Source organism: Quercus suber, unplaced genomic scaffold (genome assembly GCF_002906115.3).
Source record: "Quercus suber isolate HL8 unplaced genomic scaffold, Cork oak 2.0 scaffold_49, whole genome shotgun sequence".
NCBI lineage: Eukaryota > Viridiplantae > Streptophyta > Magnoliopsida > Fagales > Fagaceae > Quercus > Quercus suber.
This window is the reverse complement of record NW_027069514.1, coordinates 1,326,109-1,350,069: the sequence shown is the minus strand read 5'-3', so window position 1 is coordinate 1,350,069 and position 23,961 is coordinate 1,326,109. Positions and strand designations below refer to the sequence as shown.

At 32.6% G+C, this 23,961-nt stretch overlaps 2 protein-coding genes across 2 annotated transcripts; both read right to left on the bottom strand.

Annotated features, from left to right (window-relative positions):
• Positions 1 to 8,760: 8,760 nt before the first annotated feature.
• Positions 8,761 to 10,623, bottom strand: LOC112017159 (protein ASPARTIC PROTEASE IN GUARD CELL 2). The gene has a single exon (XM_024049618.2). It carries the CDS (start codon positions 10,414 to 10,416, stop codon positions 8,899 to 8,901), a length of 1,518 nt encoding a protein of 505 aa, XP_023905386.2. The 5' UTR covers positions 10,417 to 10,623; the 3' UTR covers positions 8,761 to 8,898.
• A 10,716-nt stretch (positions 10,624 to 21,339) lies between these two features.
• On the bottom strand, positions 21,340 to 23,104 carry LOC112017166 (NEDD8-specific protease 1). Its single transcript, XM_024049624.2, has 2 exons — positions 23,083 to 23,104; positions 21,340 to 22,067 (listed from the first exon to the last, which is right to left on the bottom strand). The coding sequence occupies exons 1-2, from the start codon at positions 23,102 to 23,104 to the stop codon at positions 21,340 to 21,342; spliced, it is 750 nt and encodes a 249-aa protein (XP_023905392.2).
• Between the last annotated feature and the right edge of the window lie 857 nt (positions 23,105 to 23,961).

Here is a 23,961-nt window from a genome sequence, read left to right as displayed (position 1 = left end):
CTAATTTATATCAAGTTATTGCTATGGTATGTTAATATTTGTCATTGCAATAGATTTAAAAATAATTCATATCAAGTTATTGCAATAATATGTTCGTTGTAATAAGCTATTATTTCAAAATTTTCGTTGCAATAGATTGCAAAAATAATTGATATCAAGTTATTATAACGATTTCTTCATTTTAAGTTTTTGCAACAAATTTCTCTATTGTAGTAATGTATTATAACTTTTATTGCAAAATTTTTTATAAGAACTTCCCCAAATACCATGTTTTCAAAAGCAAGGTTTCCCCGACTGTAGCTTCTATCACCATAAATGACATCAAATATACAATGACCTGCTTGGCAATTCTTCTTCTAAAGCAAGTTGTAGACATAAGAGTTGCAGGGTATCTCCAAAAACGATGCAAAATGAGTTGGGTCAAATAAATGTTGGGAGAGATGGTTGACATTGTACCTAACCAATGTCACTTCCAGTGTCTATAACTAAATATTGAGGCGTTGGAGGTGTATCAAGCTCTATTGGAATGAAATACTCTCCACTCCCTGAGTCTGAACCTACATCTTCCTTAAAACATTCCACCTCAGGATAGTAAACCCCATCTTCATCTAATTGGTGGATAAGATTTGCCACCCTTTTGGCATTGCGTTTTATACGCTGTTGAAAGTTACTAGGGTGAATTCTATCTCTATGTACCACTTCTAACTTCCATGATTTTCTCTCATTAGCAGGATTGGTTTGTGTCTCAACTAGTCCTATTTTAGCATTGAAGGCAATGGTGGAGGTGAAGTTGGTAGTGGTGGTGGTGGTGATGGTGATACAAGCCAGTAGAAGAAAAAGAACTCGAATTGCCATATCACTTGAATAATAAAAAGAAAAGGAAAACAATTAGTAATCTAATAGAGGCAAAAATTTGTACAATTATAAGTTATCTTTCAATAAATGTCCATTTGGTTGAAACTGAAAACTTTTTGCTAAAAGTACCGTAGATAAAAGTAAGAGTTAGCTAAAATAATACAATGAGATCCACGAATAGTACCAAAAAATGCAGTAGAACCCATAAATAATAGCAAAAATAAGCTGAATAGTAAAATAAATTAGCAAAATTAATTCATTCCAAATGGACACTAACTACTATCATTAAGCCAAACTAGAAATATGAATTAAAACACATGTTAGGTGACACTTACTTGAAAGGCCCCTAGAAAGCTAATAGAAAAATGATCGACTAGGAAAACGATGGAATGAATAAAAACAACTTACAGTTGGGTAGGGGGACACCTTCTTGACAATGCATAAACCCGTAGGGGTTTTGAGATTTTCAACAATTTGTGCTGCTTCTCACTGTAACCAAGCTGGAAAAAGAAAAAAGAAGAGTTGATGATAATAACCAAGCAATTCTAACAAAATTGTTCTTTGTTAGAATGAAGAGCAGTGTAACAAAATTCTAACAATTTTTGGCTATATATTTAAAATTCTAGAAATTATATTTAAAATGCATATGTTAGAATTTTAGACCATATTTATAATTTTGTTAGAATGTTAGAACATAATATGTTAGAACATAATGCAAGAATTTATACGTTCAATTGATCTATACTATTCTCGTCAGAGGAATGTAACCTCTTCGGACAGAAGATGACCTCTTCGGATTGTAATCATTCTTCCCTCTGAGCGTTCCACTTCTAGATGGGCCTTGCCCTTACCATCTTCTTCTTCTCGGTCGCACAATAGCTCTCATATGGGCTCTCGGCCCATTATGTTGGATTGGGCCCTTTTCCCCCCACACAATAGATTGTAAAATAATTGATATTATGTTATTGCAATGCTATCTTAATATTTGTTGTTGCAATTAATTGTAAAATAATTGATATTAGATTATTGCAATGCTATCTCAATAATTTTCATTGCAATACATTGTAAAATAATTGATATCAGATTATTGCAATGCTATCTCAATAATTTTCATTGCAATACATTGTAAAATAATTGATATCAGATTATTGCAATTCTATCTCAATAATTTTCATTGTAATAGATTGTAAAATAATTTATATTAAGTTATAGCTATGGTATGTTAATATTTTTCATTGCAATAGATTTAAAAATAATTCATATCAAGTTATTGCAATAATATCTTCGTTGCAATAAACTATTAAGGTAAGAAAATCAATTTTGCATCTTCAGATTGAATTAAGGTACGAAAATGAATTTTGTTTGTTTTGAATTGGAATGGGTTTTATTTATTTTGTGAAAATTAATCAAAATACAAAAATATCACTTACTTGGGTGGAGATTCCTTAGTTGTGATGGGTTGATGCTGAATTTATTTGTGTAAAGACAGAGAGGAAGGTAAGGAGTAAGGCGTAAGGAGTATTGAATGAAATGAAATTATTAGAAGGTAAAAAAGGATTGGCAATGGGATGGCTTATAGTTATAGTAAGACTATGTGGTTGCTAAAGTACCGTGTCAGTATGGGTGTTTGATAAGAATTAATAAGTAATGGTTTTTCAAGATTGTATTAATGTTGTTTTTGATATGATTTCATTTCATCGTTTTATTAATTACAGTACATCACACATTTGAAGAGGTCAGACTGAAGATCTGAAGGTCGCGTGTTCAATCCACACACACCACACTGGGAGTTAGGATTTTAGTTTAGGAGGGACAAGGTTACAAGATAAGATTGAAAACAAAATTAATCTAAAAAATATTAGTTTGCATCAATAAAAATAGATAAATAAATAAAGATAATTCATTCATATTAAATAAAAATTAATTGAAGGAATTAATCAGTGTATTTATTACAATTTAAGAAATTAATCAATGTACTCAAAATAAACTATGAGATTAACTCAATGAAAAAGTGTAAAATATTTAACAATATATTTGAAAAGTTGTATAATGACTCGTTGGGCCAATGGCTACGGACCTCCCATGGTGAGAAAATTTTAAACTTGGTTCGATAGAAGATTGTTTTAATAATAATAAAAAGACTTAAGAAATGTAGTGGTATGAGAAAAATCAATTTCAATTATTGTGAAAGATCAAGTGTAGTGAATCAATTTTGATGTATATGTTATCTTATATACAAAAAACTTTTTTAATTTTTTAATAGATAATAGATAATACTGTTTTTTTAATCAACAAATTTTCACTTCATCGTTAACTTAAAAGTAATGGTACAATAAGTATATGAATTAGTAAGAACCATTTCAACGTGGCCACATTCATCCCATTGCATGTTAACTTTGAATTAACATGTGGTGTGCTCTTAGATTACCGGCATTATGAGTGTTGGACATATATTAGCTTAAACTAAATTCATTAACTAGAGAGGAATATCATCTAACAAAAACCCTCTCTTAGTCCTCACCATCACCTAATGAAAATATGGCTGACTTAAAAAACACTCTGTTTCTTGACCAAAAAACAAAGCATATCTCCTAACATGAAAGGCAAATAGCACTATTTGGATAGTCCCCAATGAGTGTAAAATTTGTAAACCAACTAAAACCCTTCCTCTCTTACTCACTAATATGTTATGCTTATATCTTTATAGGGGAGACAAACTAATCTAAATATCCAATAGTAAAGTAGTTTTGGTGGAGTTCCGGGGGGGTGGGGGGCAGTTGCCCCCCCTTGGCTCCGCCCTCAAGTCCCCACCCAAGTAAGTGATCTGAAGGTTGTTTAGAGACTATTTGTAATTCCTAGCTAGTTTTACAAATTATGATTTTCTTTTCTTTTCTTTGTTTATTTGTCTATTTATGAGAAAGTGTATGCTGTAATTGGACCATGAAACACCACGTGGATTCTCCAAAAATAACATATACTTTCACCCAAGAATTAAAATGTTGACATGAAGAGGGCCCTAAACTGTAAACCATAAAAACTAATTGGTATATCATCTTTGTATAGCAGAGTGAAGTGTGAAAAAAATAATTAATACACACACATATATATCTATACATTGGGCTTAAGAGGCACAATTTTACTTTTGTCGTCTTGGTCACTAACATGTGTAGGCCTAAGTACAACATAATTGTTTGGATTTACACTTTATTTTGATTTGAGGTAGAGCGTAAGTCTCAATCCACCGATTAATGATGAGTGGATATCTTATTCTTCTTCATTTTTCATTGCAATAGATTGTAAAATAATTGATATTATGTTATTGCAATGCTATCTTAATATTTGTTGTTGCAATAGATTGTAAAATAATTGATATCAGATTATTGCAATGCTATCTCAATATTTTTCATTGCAATAGATTGTAAAATAATTTATATCAAGTTATTGCTATGGTATGTTAATATTTGTCATTGCAATAGATTTAAAAATAATTCATATCAAGTTATTGCAATAATATATTCGTTGCAATAAGCTATTATTTCAAAATTTTCATTGCAATAGATTGCAAAAATAATTGGTATCAAGTTATTATAACGATTTCTTCATTTTAAGTTTTTGCAACAAATTTCTCTAATGCAGTAATGTATTAAAACTTTTATTTCAAAATTTTTTATAAGAACTTCCCCAAATACCATGTTTTCGAAAGCAAGGTTTCCCTTACTATAGCTTCTATCACCATAAATGACATCAAATATACAATGACCTACTTGGCAATTCTTCTTCTAAAGCAAGTTGTAGACATAAGAGTTGTAGGGTATCTTCAAAAACGATGAAGAATGAGTTGGGTCAAATAAATTTTGGAAGAGGTGGGGATATTGGACACACAGTTGACATTGTACCCAACCAATGTCACTTCCAGTGTCTATAACTAAATATTGAGGCGTTGGAGGTGTACCAAGCCCTACTGGAATGAAATACTCTCCACTTCCTAAGTCTAAACCTACATCTTCCTTAAAATGTTCCACCTTAGGATAGTAAACTCCATCTTCATCTAATTGGTGGATAAGATTTGCCACTCTTTTGGCATCATGTTTCATATGCTGTTGAAAGCTACTAGGGTGAATCTTATCTCTATGTACCACTTCTAACTTCCATGATTTTCTCTCATCAGCAAGATTGGTTTGTGTCTCAACTAGTCCTATTTTAGCATTGAAGGCAATGGTGGAGGTGGAGGTATGGGAGGAGGTGAAGTTGGTAGTGGTGGTGGTGGTGATGATGACACAAGCCAATAAAAGAAAAAGAACTTGAATCGCCATATCACTTGAATAATAAAAAGAAAAGGAAAACAATTAGTAATCTACTAGAGGCAAAATTTGTACAATTAGAAGTTATCTTTCAATAAGTGTCCGTTTGGAATCCGTTTATTTTGCTGAAACTGAAAACTTTTTGCTGAAAACACTATAGATAAAGGTAAAAGTTATCACATTGAGATCTATGAATAGTGCCAAAAGATGCAGTGGAACCCATAAATAGTAGCAAAAATAAGTTGAATAGTAAAATAAATTAGCAAAATTAATTCATTCCAAACGGACACGAACTACTATCATTAAGCCTAACTAGAAATATGAATTAAAACATATGTTAGGTGACACTTACTTGACAGGCCCCTAGAAAGCTAATAGAAAAATGATCGACAAGGAAAACGTTGGAATGAGTAAAAACAATTTACAATTGGGTAGGGGGACACCTTCTTGACTGTGCATAAACCCGTGGGGGTTTTGAGATTTTCAACAATTTGTGCTGCTTCTCACCGTAACCAAGCTGGAAAAAGAAAAAAGAAGAGTTGATGATAATAACCAAGCAATTCTAACAAAATTGTTCTTTGTTAGAATGAAGAGCAGTGTAACAAAATTCTAACAAATTTTTGGCTATATATTTAAAATTCTAGAAATTATATTTAAAATGCATATGTTAGAATTTTAGACCATATTTATAATTTTGTTAGAATGTTAGAACATAATGCAATTTAGAATTTGTTATCATTTTATAACGTGTTATAAAATGTTAGAACATATAAGTTGATGATATAAGTTATGTTCTAGAATTTTAAATATAAGTTATGTTATACAATTTAGAATTTCAAAATTTTAAAATTTTACAATTCTAACAAAATTATATTTAATAATTTAAATTATTAAATATAAGTTATAAAATGCCTGCTAGAACATATGCTGAATCTCTGTCATGAGCAGTGTAACTATTGAATCAAAATCCATTGGGTTCTTAGTGATCACAAAAAATGTAAAAGATAAATTTATAACAAGTTAAGAAACAAGTGTTCAAAACCCAAATGACCATATTTATTAGAATAGCCAAAAATTGATTACACAACATAAAAGAGAGAGAGAGAAGTTGAAGACAAACTTAAGTGATATTCTTGGGCCAAGTTGGATTGGGCAAAGAAGAAAACAACCAAGCTGGTGATGACCCAATTTTTTCCGTCTCTGTCTTAGTCTATTTCACAGTTTACTCCTTCCTCTCGACTCCATAAAGAAACTCTTCTGGTTCTAACTTCTTGTGTTTGATAAGCAAATAATTTCCTATAGTTATAGAAAAATGCAAAATCACAAGTTCACAACCTTAACAGGACAAGAAACATTATAAACCGCACTCACAAAAACGATTTAGAGATCTGTCGTTTGCTGAGCCAAAAGGCCCAAAAAGGGGAGATCTGATAACTCCTCTTCTTGTCTTTGGAGCGGGCTTAGTAATTGTATCTTCATGTTTTGTCTTATTTCTGGGCTTTGGGCTTTTTGGACATTTTATGAAGAAGGGTCATGGGGAATTTTTATCAACCCAACCCAGCCCAAGACATGTGGTTTTTATTCAAAGCCACCAGCTGAAGGCCCAGAAAAAAAAAAACAATTTATTTTCTCCCAATGGACTAGCATGTTGAACTTGGCCCAGATGTCATTGAACCAGTCTTTTTTTGGTAAACATTGAACCAGTCTTGTATACAAATACTGGACATTAACTCTGGGTTCAAAATGTTTGCACCCGTTATTGTCTCCATGCATTGGCTCCACAAAAGCACATTATTTTGCTAGGGGCAACATGGCGTATGACAACAACAAACCTTAATCCCAAATTTTTGGGATTGACTAGTGGTAGACATTGCATCCAAATATAAAATATCATAACTGCAAGATCACAAATAACTAAAAGATACTTACCTATGAGAAAGAAGTAGTTAAAAACAATAGACCAGCCACGTTTTACCCATTAATCTGAAACTTTAGAGTAAAAGCTCATTCAACTAGCAAACATTTTGATAATTCCGAAGCTTGGGGGAGGGTGGAAATATGGGTAATAGGGGAAACTTCCATCTTTTCTTTACAACCTTTCTCAATTTTCTCTTATGCTAACTGTGGGTCAAAGTTTCGGACCGGCTTTGTTTTTATGCATTTCTCTACATTTTTGTTTTTGACATTTTGATTTCTCTTTTGTTAAAGCACCACTAGCCTCTATTCACTAAATATTGGAATTTTGGACTTGATACTCTCGACAAATAATCACTTCTAAATTAAGAACCAAAGGGAAGATTTGGGCAATTCTTGCATTTTTTTGCCCTTGTCACGAAACGTCGCCGACAAAGGTTAATTAAATAAATTTCAAGAAAATAATAACATTAGGAATGAAATTAGCTAGGGTTTTTTTTTTTCAAAATTTTAATATATATATATATATATATTTGATGTAATAATTATCATTCATCAAGTGGTCATGCTATATAGACATAAACAATCAGATAATTCTGATATGATATTTATCCTAGTATTCTATTTATTATTCTCATTTTACTCTCTTAATTGGAAATAATTGAGATGGTGCTCTTGATTGTAGGACAATAGCACTGTAGCTCAAAGGGCTTGATATGGTTGAGAAAAAAGTGTCCGAGTGATAATAATTAATTTTTCCCAGGTGATATGAATTTTTTTTTTTGAGAATCTTTGAAAAGCAATGTTGAGAACAATGGTTGTGTGTATAATTTGAGTCTTGTAAGAAATTTGAAAGTATATCCCAAGTGATGTTTATTTCTGACCAAAGCTTACATTTCTTTTATTGATTCCCTTACTTTCACTGATTTCACCAACAAATTCCGACTTTTGTGGGCCTCTAAAGTCTAAAGTGATTACTCAACCCTAGGAAGGTAAATTCAGTATAACAGCCTTTCACCATTAAAAGAAAAGAGCTATATTTTTTTTTGATGAACAAAAGAAAAGAGCCATATTTACCTTATTATTTGAGAGATCTGAATGGGATGCCCCAGTTATGTTTTTTTTCCTAGTCTTCTCAATCTAAAAAAGTAATATTTCTTAAATCTTTCAAAAGAGGCAAAAGCAAAAAATTGCTTTTGCGAAAGTCATTGGTTGATTGCACTTCAACTTGGGTCACACCAAAGGTCGACCAAAACGCAAAAACTCTAGTGATGGCTTCACATGTCCACCATGGTGGTGGCTCCCTTGTCTCATGATTCAAAAACTATAGCGGCCTTGGGAGAGAGAGAGAGAGATAGGAATCTCACTGTTTGGATGACAAGAAGAAAAAAAAAAAAGTGGGGGCAAAAGGCAAAGGCTTTGTTTTGTGTCAGGGTCATGTACCCATCAGTAAAAGATTGCTTTGGTTCTACTATACATGGGGTAAAAGGGATCTATTGGATCATCTCATGGCACATAAAGGGTGCCCTATACCCAAGTAAATAATCTTTTTTTGCGATTCTTTTGACTGTATTGTAGATTTTCCCTTGGGAATGTTTGACTCTATTATATTTTTCCCTTTGTTTAATCAAACTACCTTTCGCTAAAGAAACATTATAAATTAGATTGTTTTTATAAGTTACTTTCTCACTAGGTGAAAAGGAAATCACATTCCATAATTACATTCTACAAAACCCACATTACATTATTAATGCCTTAAATGATTCTTCTATACATACTTCTAATACGAATATAACTTTGACTAGCAAAATTCATATATAGTCTTCACTTAGCACACGTTTGGGCCAAATCCCACGAATCCATTAGCCCCATCAAAGGAAATCTGGATCCCCTCTTGTTGAATGTTCCCAATAATAGAAGGTCCAGAAGAAGGGGATGGAGCAAATGCAAAACAGAAAGTTCCCGCATCATCCACCGGAATAAGAAAATTCCTTGCTGGAAGGGTCAGGATTGGCCCATCCGAGAAATAAAATGACACCGTTGGCACCCGAACCGATACGAACCCAAGTAAGTTATAACAAGTGTCAAAGATGGATACTCCAGAGGCTCGAGGGAGGTTTGAGGTTTGCGAGATAAAAGCATCTCGAAACGCTTCATAAGCCAATGTCGGGAACCGAGTCACGGCCGTGCCCGTATCCATAACCACACCTCCTTTACCAGTATCAGTTAGACGAAAAACATCTTCAGAAACAGGTATTTGCATGCCTCCGACTCCAAGACCCGCTAGCCCAACATAGTAATAACTTGGGGCTTGTGGGTTTCGAATCAAGGGGACCCATGCAGCACCCACAGGCATTGCTCCGCGCCCGAATTCTAGTGACCCGGATGACCCAGTGCCTCGACTCACCAAACAGTAACTAAATGCACCACCAGCTTGACCGCCAAGCTGACCCACAAATGACATGGACCCACTTCCAAGACCCAACAACCCAGCTGCTCCAACAAACATGCCTTTGTTGATGTGGCCGCATCCTATGGCGACGTTTCGAATTGCGGTTTGCCCAAACGTCAGCGTTTCGAATGCAAGCGTGCCCTTGGTGTACGACCCGTCACCATATTGGACCTCGTACCGACATCGACCCGCATGACACCCCCCGTTCTCCAGTCGGCCACAAACAGCGGAGTTACAAGACACCCCAGTATAGGAGGCTGAATCAGCCGGGTCAAATACCGGGTCGGATTGGTGGTAGCACTGGTTACAAGGTTGACATTGGACCCATACAATATCACTACCGGAATCAATAACCACATACTGACTCCTTGGAGGGCTACCAACCCCTATCCTAATGAAATATTCTCCGCTTCCTTGTTCCATTCCAGAAACCACCTCTGACCCAAAATCCTCCACCTTATAACTCACCTCGCCGACACTTAGGCGGCGCATAAGGCTAGTGACCCTTCTAATGTCGCGTTTCATGCGCTGAAGAAAGCGGTGGCGATAATGATCGTTGAGGTTGTCTTTGGATATCCCATCTCTATGAACTAGCTTCAGCTTCCATGACTTTTTCTCGGTACTCTTGAACTTGGTATCATCATCATCATCATCATCATCATCGTGGGTATCAAGGGGTTGGTGGTTTTGGGAAGTTATTGTAGGCTTGGTTTTAGTCTCGGCTATGATCTCTTTTATATTCAGGTGTTGAAAATCAGGGTAGGATATTGCATTTGCATGGCTTGATGAGGAAGTGGTGGTGGTGGTGGTGGAGGAGTTTGAGTTAGTTGTGGCGGTGATACTAGTTAGGAGGTTCAACACCAACACCATGAGTAGAACCCGTACGGGTACCATGGTTTTTGGCTGTGGGAAAGGCTTTTTGCTGCTGGCACTAGGACTTAAAGTTTTGGTTGTGGGAGAGTGGTGTGGGAGTGGGAGTGGGAGTGGGAGTGGGAGTGGGATCTGGGGATTTATTTGGTTTGGGTTTTGGGACTGTGGAGAGAGGAAAAAAAAGGAAGGGGTGGTTCTGTGTGGAATAATTGAGTGATATATGGGGGTGTTTCTGTTTGGTTTTGTACTCTAGTTTTTGGATTGGTTGAGAATTTGAGAGGGAAATGTGTCTCGTGCTTGTCCTACTTTAATGGTAGTATATCTTTTTTCACCCTTTTTTCCAGAGTAATGATATCTTAACCACAGGGTGCATGGAATTAAAACAACTTGCTGGCACATCTGGATAGGATTTTAGGAAGGAAATTCAAGGTAAAGGAGACCCATTTGTATGTATAAATCACGCATGCAGCTGGCAAAGGACAATTAACTTTTATCTATAGGCCATCTTTTGTCTCTTCTCCTATTTTAATGTCACGCATATATAGTGGTTTGACGATTCAATACATGAAATGTGATTTTGGATGTGATGTCCTTTTAAATCATTTGTTATATTTTATACATAAACTGATCTTCCATATTACTATTAGAAATTAAGAAAGAAATTATTTGGAGAGAAGGGCCGGGCTGGTCGTCCTTAATGAAAAAAAGGAGGTGGGGTTGATTACAATAATTATGCTAACTACTTATGCTTGTTTGTGTGAAACCATCATGTGACTTCAAAATGTCACCATTGGATCCCTTGTGAAGGAGCTACGACTGGTTTCGTGAGTAAACGTTGATTAAGCTTTTGCATAAGAGGAAGTCAAACTTGCTCATAACATGTATAGAAACATCGGAATTGATCTCAACCTACTTGAGAAAAGCAAGATGAAACCTCTTTTATTTATTAAGTAGCTAAACATGAAGTATGACCTTCGATGTTCTCAACACGAGTCAACAATACACAAAAAGCCCTGATTAAAGCTGGTAATGAGTGTAAACATGACATTGACTATTAATGAATTGCATTCACAACATGGTATGAATGATGAAAATTGACTCGTGTGTTCAAGTGCAACATGAAACTCCTCCAGTCCACAATCATTTTATGTCGATAAAAAGTTCTTATGCTTCTTGGATCCAAAGAAGATTTCCATGTTCCAAAGAAAGGAAGAAAAAAAAAGCCGTCAAAAATATATTATTTTCTTTTCTATATATATATATATATTTTTATTTTTATTTTTTTTGAATGAGATATTTTATCAAAACCAAAACAAAACACCAGAAAGCTAGCTAGCTAAAACACCAAAAAAACAAAAAATATAAAAGACCAAAGAGTGACGGTAAAGCAAGCCCAACTCATGACAAAAAACTAAAAAAGGAATCTTCCGCATACGGCACGAAGCTTTGTTAATACTGGAATGACATGTATTCTTATATCAATGCAATCTAGCTGCCCCTACTCTCACGCTAAAAAAAAAAAACCATTCTGACACATACTTTTTCAAAATTTATAAATATGTTACTTGTGATTGGATTAATACATCATTTATACATAAAACCACCATTAATTCTTGGTATAAAAAAAAAGTTCAATCGCCACTTGACATGTCAAAATGTGTGCCTAAACTTTTTGCAAAATTAATGACTTGATAATTGCATCCTCATATCTTTTTCTTCTATTGTCCAATTTGACATTTCAATTTAACCACAAATGATAATTAAGAGTCTAAAAACCATCATTTTTCAAAATTTTAATAGCCTGATCAAACTCAAAACTCCAATCACAAACAGACCTTAATTAGACACCTTATAAGCAGATTCCACCAAATCCTCTTAGATAAAAAGAAAAATAAAAATAGATGTCATCCCTAGTTTGAAGTGTACAAGAACAAGGTTAATATGTCACCTTGAAAACCCCACCTTTCAAGATGATCATTAAATTCATTGTTTCCTACCAATAATTTAACCTTTTGAGTTATATATGCTTATATTAATAATGGTAATCTATCATGAAATTAGAACAACTAGCTTGTGTCTAAATTTATTATTTTCTAACCATTGAAACTTTTATATTAAGTGATAGTTTATCTTGCTTTACTGTGCACGGTTAGCTTAAGTGAATAACCAGCCAGACCACAAAGCATACTTTGGGATATTAATTATGGGGAAAACCAAATTAACTTCCCCCAACAAACATCAATTAATAGGCATCCTATGGGATATTATAGTTTCTCACCATCATTTCCGTAGGTCAAGTCATTTTTGGAACGTACATATTGGTTCTTTGGTCGAGCGCATATAGGCCACATTAACAAATTATTAAGCTTAGTGACATTACTCCTTTTTTTCAGTGCATTATTAGTGACATTACCTTTTTCTCTCTATGTAGGAAAAAATTTCAATCTAGATAAAGAGCATTTTATGATACACGGTATCTATATATCACATCACTTTATTATACTTGCAAAGGTTTGGCAGGACATAATTGATTCTTAGTTCCTTCTATTAGTCTTGCAGGAGGGAGCTTCTATGCTTCGTTTGGGCATTGAATCATTTCCAATAAACAAATGTAATTTATTCTGAGAGAATGGCAAACACTCAAGACAAAGACTCGCCACATATATGTTATAGCTAATTAGCTTCTTGAGTTGAGTGGAGCTTCGAAAGTGGGAGAGACTGAATTATATTTGCAATATATATATTGGTGAACTTTATGTATTAGCCTTTCGAAAATAAAACCTTGAAAAGCTTTAGGTACAGAAAAAAATAACAATAATTAATATATTAACCTTGTGATGTTAGCAAAAGTAATCTTGTTTTCTTTCATTTAATATATACAAACCCAAAGGACCATCTTTTTACATAGACAATAGAATAACCTTCATAGCCTTTTTTACAAAGTTATACCTTGTTTATTTATTCAGAAAAGGTAGCACAAATATATGCATGTGTTTCTGTAATGAAAAAAAAAAATTGTTCCCATGTTAAAGTCATCTCTTATCAGTATCACCAACGCCAATCAATCATGAAATTATTATGCTGTAATTAGTCACACCTCTCTGATGTCCATTGATCGAAGTGGTCTTCAGGAATATATATAACTTTCTACAGAGAAACAATGTCACAGAATACACCAGTCATGAATCTTTAAACAGAGCATGATGCCAGATGAAACTAATGAATATTACTGTCTTACATGCAGTCACTTTAGTTGGGGACCACAAATTAAGCTCTGAGCCAAGTGCAAGAGATCAAACCACTAAATGACTTGTGTGTGTGTGTGTGTGTGTGATATTTGGTTTTCATTCAATTCGACAGACTGGATACATGGTTCATAACTTCATATTGGAATTGTAGGGCTGTTTTAGTATAGCTTGTTTTTTCTTTTTTCAAAAATTTAGGTGTTTGAAAATATTGTAGCTGAAAAAAATGGTTTTAAAAAATATTTTTTCCTTCAAAAAATTTTTAAAAAAATATTTAAACGGACCTTAGTCAAATTAATATATATTCATTTTATAACTTCATTACAATATACAAAGGTGTGATCATCTTAAATTGGGATTGTTCATAAAAAATAAGATAATATTAAAATGGGATTGGGACCATGCTCAGAGTTTGGACAAAAGAGAATGAGTATGCAAAGGTGGACCCAGAATAAATTAAATATATAATTTACGTACAGGCCCTATTGGCCTCAAATATTCCACTGACAAAGATCCAGTAGTTATTGGGAAATGTTGGTGGGCGATCGTATCTAATTAATTTTAACCCATATGAATGGGAAATTTTTGTGTAGGAATACATATTGATCAAAACAAACAATTGATCATGTAGGTGTAGTTGTTAAGTAGTCTCTTGCACGCGTGATGTGATATGATGCTGCACGCAGAGAGGCAGTGGGGCAAATTAAGAACATGCATGAGCATGAGTATGAATTAATAAAGTTGCACTATTGCAAGATGTTTCCACGACATCATATATATATGTATATATATATGCATGCAGCAAGCATACATAATAATTGCACTACATGGACTAACCCATTCGCTTTTCCACGGCACAATAATGCCCATTCTCAACTGGAAATGTAATAAGCTCTGACTCTGAGAGAGAGAGATCAAAGGTTGAAGTCAAACCCTACCCCCCTTCTTTTATGTTTAAAGAATTCAACCTAAGCACTTGCCAGATTACAACAAGTGGAGTGGGGATTTGAAACCATTCTCTTCCATTGGATAACCAAAAATACCATCAAGCCACAAGGTTATGGTCCATAAATTAACTACAAAATATGAAGAACTGGACCCTCGTTCTTCTTTATTTTTCCCTGAGCTACAAAGTTAGTCGTCGTTTAATAAGACCATCACCAGCTTCATATTGAAGGCACAACAACATTGTTTGATAGTGTCGAAAAATCCCAAATCTCAGAAACCTTAATTACGCTAATAGAGTTATGTCATTTTTCGAGCAAATTCATTTTTTTAGGCCCTCATTTAGTCAATTTTTCTACTTATAGTCATTTTCTGTTATGTTATAATATTTAAATTAAAATTCAAAATAATCAAATTCATTCATTTATGCTCCCATTTAGTCAATTTTGCTATTTATAGTAATTTTATTTTATGTTATAATTTTCAAATTAAAATTCAAATATGGTACCGTTTTTTCTAGGACATTTTCTAGAGTCCATACAATTTAATCATGCAATTTTCTCAATTTTGCCTTTTTTTTAGTGACTTTTCATATTTTCTAACCTAATTTCGCGTTTAACATGAATTAAGCTCTTTTAGGGTTCTTAACCACCCTACAACTGCTTTAGTATTTATATTGTACTTGAAGCCTTCCGAGAAATTCAGAATTACATTAATAAAATTTGAAAGAGTTTTTTCTTTCTTTCTTGTGAATTCTAGGAATTCTCCTGCTTCTTGATTCTAGAATTATTAATTATTTTCTTGAAGCAAACACGATCTATTTTTGTCATCTTTTCACTAGCATCAATTTCAAATTTATTCTACATTATCATTGAATTAATTAAATAAAATCCCCTTATCTCCCTAAAGATTTCAATGAATTTCTAGGGGCCTCAAGTCAAAAGCAGTAAAAATGATTTTTTTTTTTTTTTCTATGAGACTTTATTTCATTTTTCCGGTTTTGGGTTCTCTTCTACAAGTGTGTCCAGGGTTTTTATGTTTTGCCTCTGCAAGAATAAATAAACATCAGTAACTTATAATTAAAATATTATTAATGCAATGACCAGCTAGTTCACTCTTTATTTTATGTGGACGGCTTATTTCAGAGAATGAGAGAAAGTTATTCATCTTTTGTTATTGAAGCACGAGTTCCATTGTGCTTGGTACGTAACAGATAATATTAATATAAACTAGAAAAAAAAAATTGCAAAGAATGGACAGACTTTTTCTCCCTTAGTGAGTGGATTGGTAGTTTAAAAGCAAATATTGCCTGTAATCTGATGTTTTAACTCATAATGGCGGCTGAGCTCATTCTTTTGGCACCATGCTAGGACAATAATCTTAGCTGACTAAGATTTGTATAAAAGTTAATCAAGGCTTATAGGAGATATCTAGCATCTGATCATAAATGAACTGGGATTAGAATCTTTTAGAATTCTAAGAGAGTACTGAGTAATAAATAACTCTATCATAGAATTCCTAAAAGCACTTGATGCATTTGATGATCCAATTCAATATATATATGTTCAATCTTTACATAAGACTCATTGAAACAAAAGACTGATTGATGAAATGGTTAAGATCAATCACCCATGTACTGCCATGTTACAAATGCTAGAATGGTGAGCTCTCTTCAGACATGTCCCAAAGGTACCCCAAGAAAATCATGAAAAAATAAATGAATATTTTAGCATGTCTCCACTAATCCTACTTCTTGTCCCTTTAAATATAATTAAACGTAGACATTGCATTGTTTGATTTTGCACGTAAAGAATAAAATATCTGAGGTCGTGGGGGAGTAGATTAAGAAATGGAGGCTAGCTTTTCAACTGTGCTAATGCTCAGAAATACGACAAGACCAATCGAAAATGACAGGATAGAAAAAGAGAAAAAGAATACTAAGTGGGAATGTCACATACATAATAGAAAATTGGAGTTGGGAGTACATAAGATATGCACGAATACCCAATAATTGAACCATTATTAGCACCTAAAAGTTGCCCTTATTTTTTAATAACACCACTTACTTCCTCCACCCTCTCCTCTCTCAATATTATACGTGTAATGTAATACATGCAAATGCATGGTATAACATAATAGCAGAACAGGATTTATTGGAAGTCTATGCCATCAGTAAGAGAACATTGGATATGATTCTAACTTTCATTATTAATTCTACAAATTTAAGCCTTGACATAAACAAATTAAATGCCATTTAACTCAATAAGTTAGGAAACTTTATTCTTAGTTTCTTTTAGTTTTTGATGGGTTTTTCTGTCATAAATAGAAGTAGGGTCCTGCATACCTGAAGCAAGAGCTAGCGTGCCTCTTAAGTCTAAGGAGATCATTCTTGACACAAGATAGCCTTTTTTTTGTAGCTTAATTAGTTGAGAGACAACTGGTTTCAGTGGAGATAAACCTTATCGTTTTCAAAGTACAATATATATCAATTTTTGAAATAAGAGTCCTTCACTTTTTGCTCTATCATGAGACACTCCAGATCAGGAGAATTAAAGAACTCATAATAATGCAAAGCTAGCTGTGCGCATATATGAATGAAGAATATGGACCCCCTGTGAGCTTCTAGGTACTTTCGTGAAGAGTTTGTTTTTATTTTGGTGTGTGTGTGTGTGTCTATCTTTTTGTTTTTGTTCAAAAAATAATTTGATCATCTCCACCAAGCTTGTATCTGCTTATAGATTAACAATTTAGTTCTTCCATTCTGTTACAATAATTTGATATAACTTGTTATACAGTCAACACTAGGTAGGACACAAATCACAATTTATGTCGGCAAAACCTGGTCATTTTGATTATTTTTGCACTTTAGTTCAACAACTTTATATTCTGCATCCTAAATATTAATGTTGAGTTGTTCATTAGGAAAACTGCATGTGGTAGGTGCAACAATTTTTTACCCCTATTTGTAGAATTTTGAAATGAGATATAGAGATGTGACAACAAGAGATTTTAAATTTAAATCTCTCTCTCTCTCTCTCTCACTCTCTCTCATATTTTATTCACCAAAACTCATAAATTAGATAATACTAGCTAATTTTCTTCTCTAGTACTTGTCACATCACATATGCTTGTACACACCCTCCAAAAAAGGGTTTAAAATAGGAGTTACATGTAAAACCCTAACACAAATAAAAAAAAGTATGAAACAACTTGGATTCATATAATAGTGATGATGAAATATGTATTGTACTTATTCTTGTTTTTAATATTCATGTAGAGTATTGCATAGTGCATACAAACAAAAAAACTTGATTTATCTCAAGATGTTGTACTTAGTGATTCTCAATGTCTCATGAAGTCTTAAGTTCAAAACTTTTAAATAGAATCTTGTATACACTTTAAAGATTCATTCTTGTAATTACTTGATGTGTATAAAACTAGAGACTACGAAAATTATGGAAAATAATTAGGTGTTCAAAAAACTGTAGTTATTTGGATACCTAGTACTTATTTACTAAGGTAAAAAAATAAAAAAATAAACAATAAAGGCTTTGATTACTATATATATATATATAAAGTGTTAACGTTGGCCAACAAATCCAGTTGAAAGTACAGTTTTACATTTCAAGATGAAATATATCAAATAATTTATAGGGCTATATATATATATATATACACTCTTTAAAATTTTAAATTAATAAACAAGCAAAGGATGTGGGGGCTTAAAAAAAATTTGCTTGTGAGATTCAGTAATCAATCGACATGGTTTTGAAAAGATTAGTAGTATAGGAAGATCAAACACACCTTTGCTTAGATTTTCTTAATATTATCATCAAATAAAATTAGTATCACTTTCCTTCGGGTGACCCGATCATCATGATACTTGCATGGTAATTAAAGAAGTATATATATATTACAACTAAAAAAGAACGATGTCAGATAGGAATAAGCGCACAAGTAAGAGGTTTAAGGTCTCTATCATACATAAACATTGACTCTAACAAGAATCTATACCATGCTCAAAAGAAAATAAATGTAGAAACGTTAAACTCTGTACGCAATGACAAATAATGGATAGCAATAAGGTCAGTTAGAAATAGAAGATCTTCCTATCAAAAAAAAAAGAAAAGAAATAGAAGATCTGGAATAAAATCAACAAAGGCACACATGTTACAGATATAGGCCCAACTCCAAGGCCAATAAGGCTTATGGTATTATAACGGCCTAGTAAATTTTCTTTACCTTTTTATCTGTGATTTGTGATTGGGCTATGTTTTTTTGGGCTTGCTAATTTGTTTTTGTTGGATTAATTTAGATCAACTAATTTTTTTTTTGTAAATGGGTGTTTTCTTTTTGCTTGAGCAAGAAAGTGACGTTGTTAGGGAAGCTAAGTGTAATTTTATTGAGCAAAATTGTTAAAAGTTATTTCTCATATATAAGTATTTTTTTTTTCCAAAATTTGGGAGTCATTTAGGTTATGGATCCATGAAATTCAAACAAATAATATTATTGCATCAACGGAAAAGTAAAAACAACTAAAAGACATAATTAAGAAAACTACAACTACTCGCTTACATTAACACCTTACAGCAAGTCCTAAAATAAAGACTTTTTTTTTTTTTGGAGATATTATTAATCAATCACAATAAGATTCTTATTGTAAGCATATATATATATATATATATTAGGAGGAATAGTCTCTATCTAAATAAGGAGCATATCGTCACCATTGATAGAGTTGATAATAATTTCTGAATCTCCTTCCACAATCACACTTTTAAAACTCACTTCCTGAGCAAACCCGAATGCTCAACTTGCTGCTAACACCTCCACCGTCTCTATCAAAGCAAACAGTGGAATTTATTGTGATAGAGTATCCATAACTAATCCATGATCACTACGGATTATAATGTGAGTCCAGCAGTGTTCTCCTATGAGAAAAAGTGCACCATCAAAGTTAACCCTTACTCAACCAACTGGAGGTGGTCACCATCAAACTGATCTGTTTGTTAAGGTATCTTTGTGTGGATGGGACGGAGTTGCAATCCAAGCCATGGAGCTGATTTTTCTCAGTGGTATAATGTCTTCCCCAACTCCGATTTTATTTCTTTTCATCCATATCAAAGAGACTGTCGTAGCAAAGAAATCAATACAAAATTTTTCATATGAAGGGCGAGTTGAAACTTGAAAGACATCTAGGAAGCAAGCATAATTCCCTGAAGCAGTGACAAGGCATTCGAAATTTTCTTGGCAGGACCAAAGTGCATGGAGGGTGTCATCTTGATCAAGCTTGCAAATTGGACAATAAAGACCATCATTCAACACTTTGTCATTGAATCAACATTCGGCATTAACCGCCAATTTGAATTTTAATAACCGCAATGATCTGTACTCACTGTCCAATGTATGTTGGAATATGATACCGTTAACTTATTACCACATTTAAAATATGTTGCCACAGTGTGATGTTAACTTGATACTTTCTTACTTTGCTAAAAAAAAAAAAAAACTTGATACTTTCTTACATGTGTTGCTTTCTTATGGGCCATTTGAGTAATTATAACTAGTTGCATATCCATGCAACATAGATGATAGTTAAAAAAAAAAAAAAAATTTAGTGGATATGTGTAATTTTCGTTGGTTATATTATTTATAAAAGGTTAGGAATTATATTTATTCTTATAAGTTGTATATATCGGGTCCATTTGGATAGAACTTATTTTACTGAAACTGAAAACTGAAAACACTGTAGCAAAATAATTTTTAAATGATTGAATAGTACCGTGTGACTTATTTTTAATGAAAAAGTTTATAAAAAGTAGAGTTTGTAGGAACTGTAAACAGTACACAAGTGCACTGTTCATAGAAGACCGGGTCAACAGTTGCGGCTGAAAAAAAAAAAAAGCGTTAAAACGCAGATGCAACATGTTTAAGTGCTATCCAAACGCCCTCATCATATTGTAGAAAATGTTGTCGAATCATTTTCCCTCTAGACCTCCAATTACTTTGTATATAGAGAGATATCAATTCAGTTACAGGACCCTTGGCCATTAAAAGTCTACTTAATTAAGTAGTGTGTGATCTTGTTCTAGATTTGCATGAAATTAAATATGATGATTCTTGTTAGAGAATAGAGATGCTTATGAACCATTTAAATGTTAATAGAAAGACACGAACATAGAATGATATCATAGCTAATGAAAAAATGCTTTATATATGTGTAAGTGAACCATTTAAAAATTTTAAGGAAATCATGACTATAGCATCTATCTTAATATTGTTTACCCATTCTAAAAAGCTAATTAGTTAACTATTGACTGAAACATGAAAAACATGAACATAAAATGATATGTAGTTTAAAACTGGGAGCAACTATAATTATTTAATCAGATTTGTTTATCAATCCACTATTTCACTATTTTTACATCTAAAGAAAAGTTGGATAATAAGAACTTAATAATAAGTTGGATAATATGAACTTCAGCTTTTGCAATATGGACCTAACTTTAGCTTTTGCAGAATAAAAAAATTTTGAAAGAAAGAATTGGAGTGATATCCACCAGAGATTGCAGCAAAAATGAAAAAAACCCAACTAAAAGAAGAAAATCTAAGAGAGAGTGTGAATCTTGTAAAATGATGGAAAATAACAGTGAATAAAGGATACAGATATGGCACAACACAAGATTAATAGCTAATAATTGCTAATAATGTATTATTAATTGTATACTGTATAGATACTAACCAGAGAATGAGAGTTCTATGTCCTTAGGTATTTAATAATGTTCAGTAATTCAATGCGCATTGTGGACTCTACAGAATTATCAACATTCTTAAGGATATCAGGAAACAAGATTTCATCATTCTTCTTTAATGTATTAACGCACCAGCAACAGATTACTCTAGCAATAGCCATGACGTATAGACCACAGTCATAATAGTTATTTTGCTGTGGTGTAGAGTACTCTCTGAAACAAGGATACATGGCTGCCATTGCAAATCTTCTCTTTTTGTTTTGAATTCTATCCAAATCTTCCAATCTAAAATCAGTATCTCTGCTGCTCACATGTCCTTTAACAGCTTCATAAAGCTTCATGGCGTACCTTCCATTTAAACATCGAATGCTGTCATAATGCACAAAAGTGTTTGCATCTTTATAGTAGACCAGCAAACTCCAATGAGTTCCGCCATCAGTTTTGCTCATATCATCATTGTTATTAACTGTAAAGATTACAACTTTGAATGGTTTAAGAGGCTCCACAAAGGCTTTCAAACTCTCAAAATCTTTGGAATTTGCGAGCCAGTATGAGATTGAAGGAGTAACAAAATGAATGTCTTCTGATGGATGCAACAATGACAGATAGCTGAAAAAGAATTCTAAAATGCGGTCATTTAAGTAGAAAGGGCCTTCAAGGAGAGCCAAGTCAGACCTTCGTAGCACAACACTATCATAAATCAAAACTTCCTCATCCTTAAATGGAGCTATATCTGTATAATAGAAATCAAGTACATCAGCAATTGTACTATTTACTAAATAAGGTAATAAGGTATTTGCAAGTTGCAACAAAGAGTACGAAATTAAAATTTACATGAGATTATAAGAAAGACAAAGAGTCGAATAAAATTCGATAGTTAAAACAAACATAAGACATGTGGTGCTTGATTTCCTTGAAGTTGCAAAAAGACTTCATAATTAAGATTCCTTATAATCGTTTATATGTCATATTAATAGTTTACACAATCCAGATTTGTCCAGCCCAAAGTGCTTATAAGCTGGTGCTTGTACCTATTGCTAACAAGTCCCTTGCAGATTGGCACCATTCCCATCTCAACTCCTCTAAAATAAAGCCTAAATTAATTTTGATACTAATAAGTATATAGTAATAACATCTAGTCCTAAACTCCTAATAATTTATGAGTTGTGACTATAGGGGTCAAAGAGATAAATTCTTTAATTGACAATCTAGCATGTCTTATTAGGGTTTACCTACAGCTTTATGAAAACTCTGCAACACCAAGAATTCCTAAAACACTAATACGAATATATCTAAGAACAGAAAACGGGATAGAAGATGTAAATATTGACATGAAGAAAATCAAACATCTTAGCAATTGCATCATTGGTGTTTACCTAATTACTTCAAACAAAACCTAAACTAGATATATAGCAAGTATATATATTAACCAAAAAAAAATGGATAAAAAAGACTAAATATATAATTTCAATGACCCAATACTAAGCACAAATAAATTAAAGAGGAGATTATATTAATTAACTTTTTTTCCATATCTTGAGCCATATCATTATCATAGTAATTAAGCCGACCCAATACTAATATACAAAGCAAAGAGATAACAAGGATGGTGAGTTCTGAATTGAGTTGTATATATTATACTTATTAAATTTTACACCTAGTCACCTCGAACGACCAGCATGAAAATATTCAAAGCAAAAGAATAAAAAAAAAAATTTGAACCAAAAACTTAAAAAAGATCGACATACCTGCATGAGTTTTAGCCGCCATGCCAACGTTTAATTAATCCCGAGTAAAAGGTGACGTATTAGTTAGGGTCTTGCATATATATATATATATATATATATACATATATACACACAAAAACACACACACATATATATATATATATGGTTTCGAATTTCGACCGGTTTTTACTATCCTAGGTGTTTGTATTCAGTCTAAACTCTTAAAAGTGACTCACCGGTTTTTACTGTCTAAGTGTTTGTATTCAGTCTAAACTCTTAAAAATGATTTTTATATAAGATTAAGGGATTATTAGAAAATCAAATTTTGGGATTTTTTTTTTTTATAAATTGCTTATATGGACAAAAATAAATAAACGTTTTTTTTTTTTTTCTGGTTAGTTTCTTTTTCTTTTGGTTTAATAACTAGTCGAGTTCTTGCACATATATTTTATTAGTTTCCTCCAATATTTCAATAATTTTACTTCTAAAGTTGTAATATTTTGTATTATATTTTATAAACAAATCAAAAAAGGTAATAAAAGTGGTGTAATAATTTAATTATACTATCTGTGTTTACAAATTTAAAAATTACATGTTATTGTGATTGATTTAGATAAGCATGTTTCATGCCTGCTAAAAAAATACAAATATCATTTTGATAAATAAAAATATCCTTCAATAATTGTTTTTCAAAGTTAATGTGAAATGTGCCCCATCAACACTTTTTAAAAAATTTGTAAAATTGTTTGTATTTCTATCATTACTCTTCTTTTAAATATGGCAATAGGAAGCTATAGATTGAGAAAACGTGAGACAGAAAAAAAATAATAATAATTTTACTGTGGTTCGGCAAAAGGGAGAAAATTCTAAAGTAAAATAGAATTTCATAATTGATTGTAA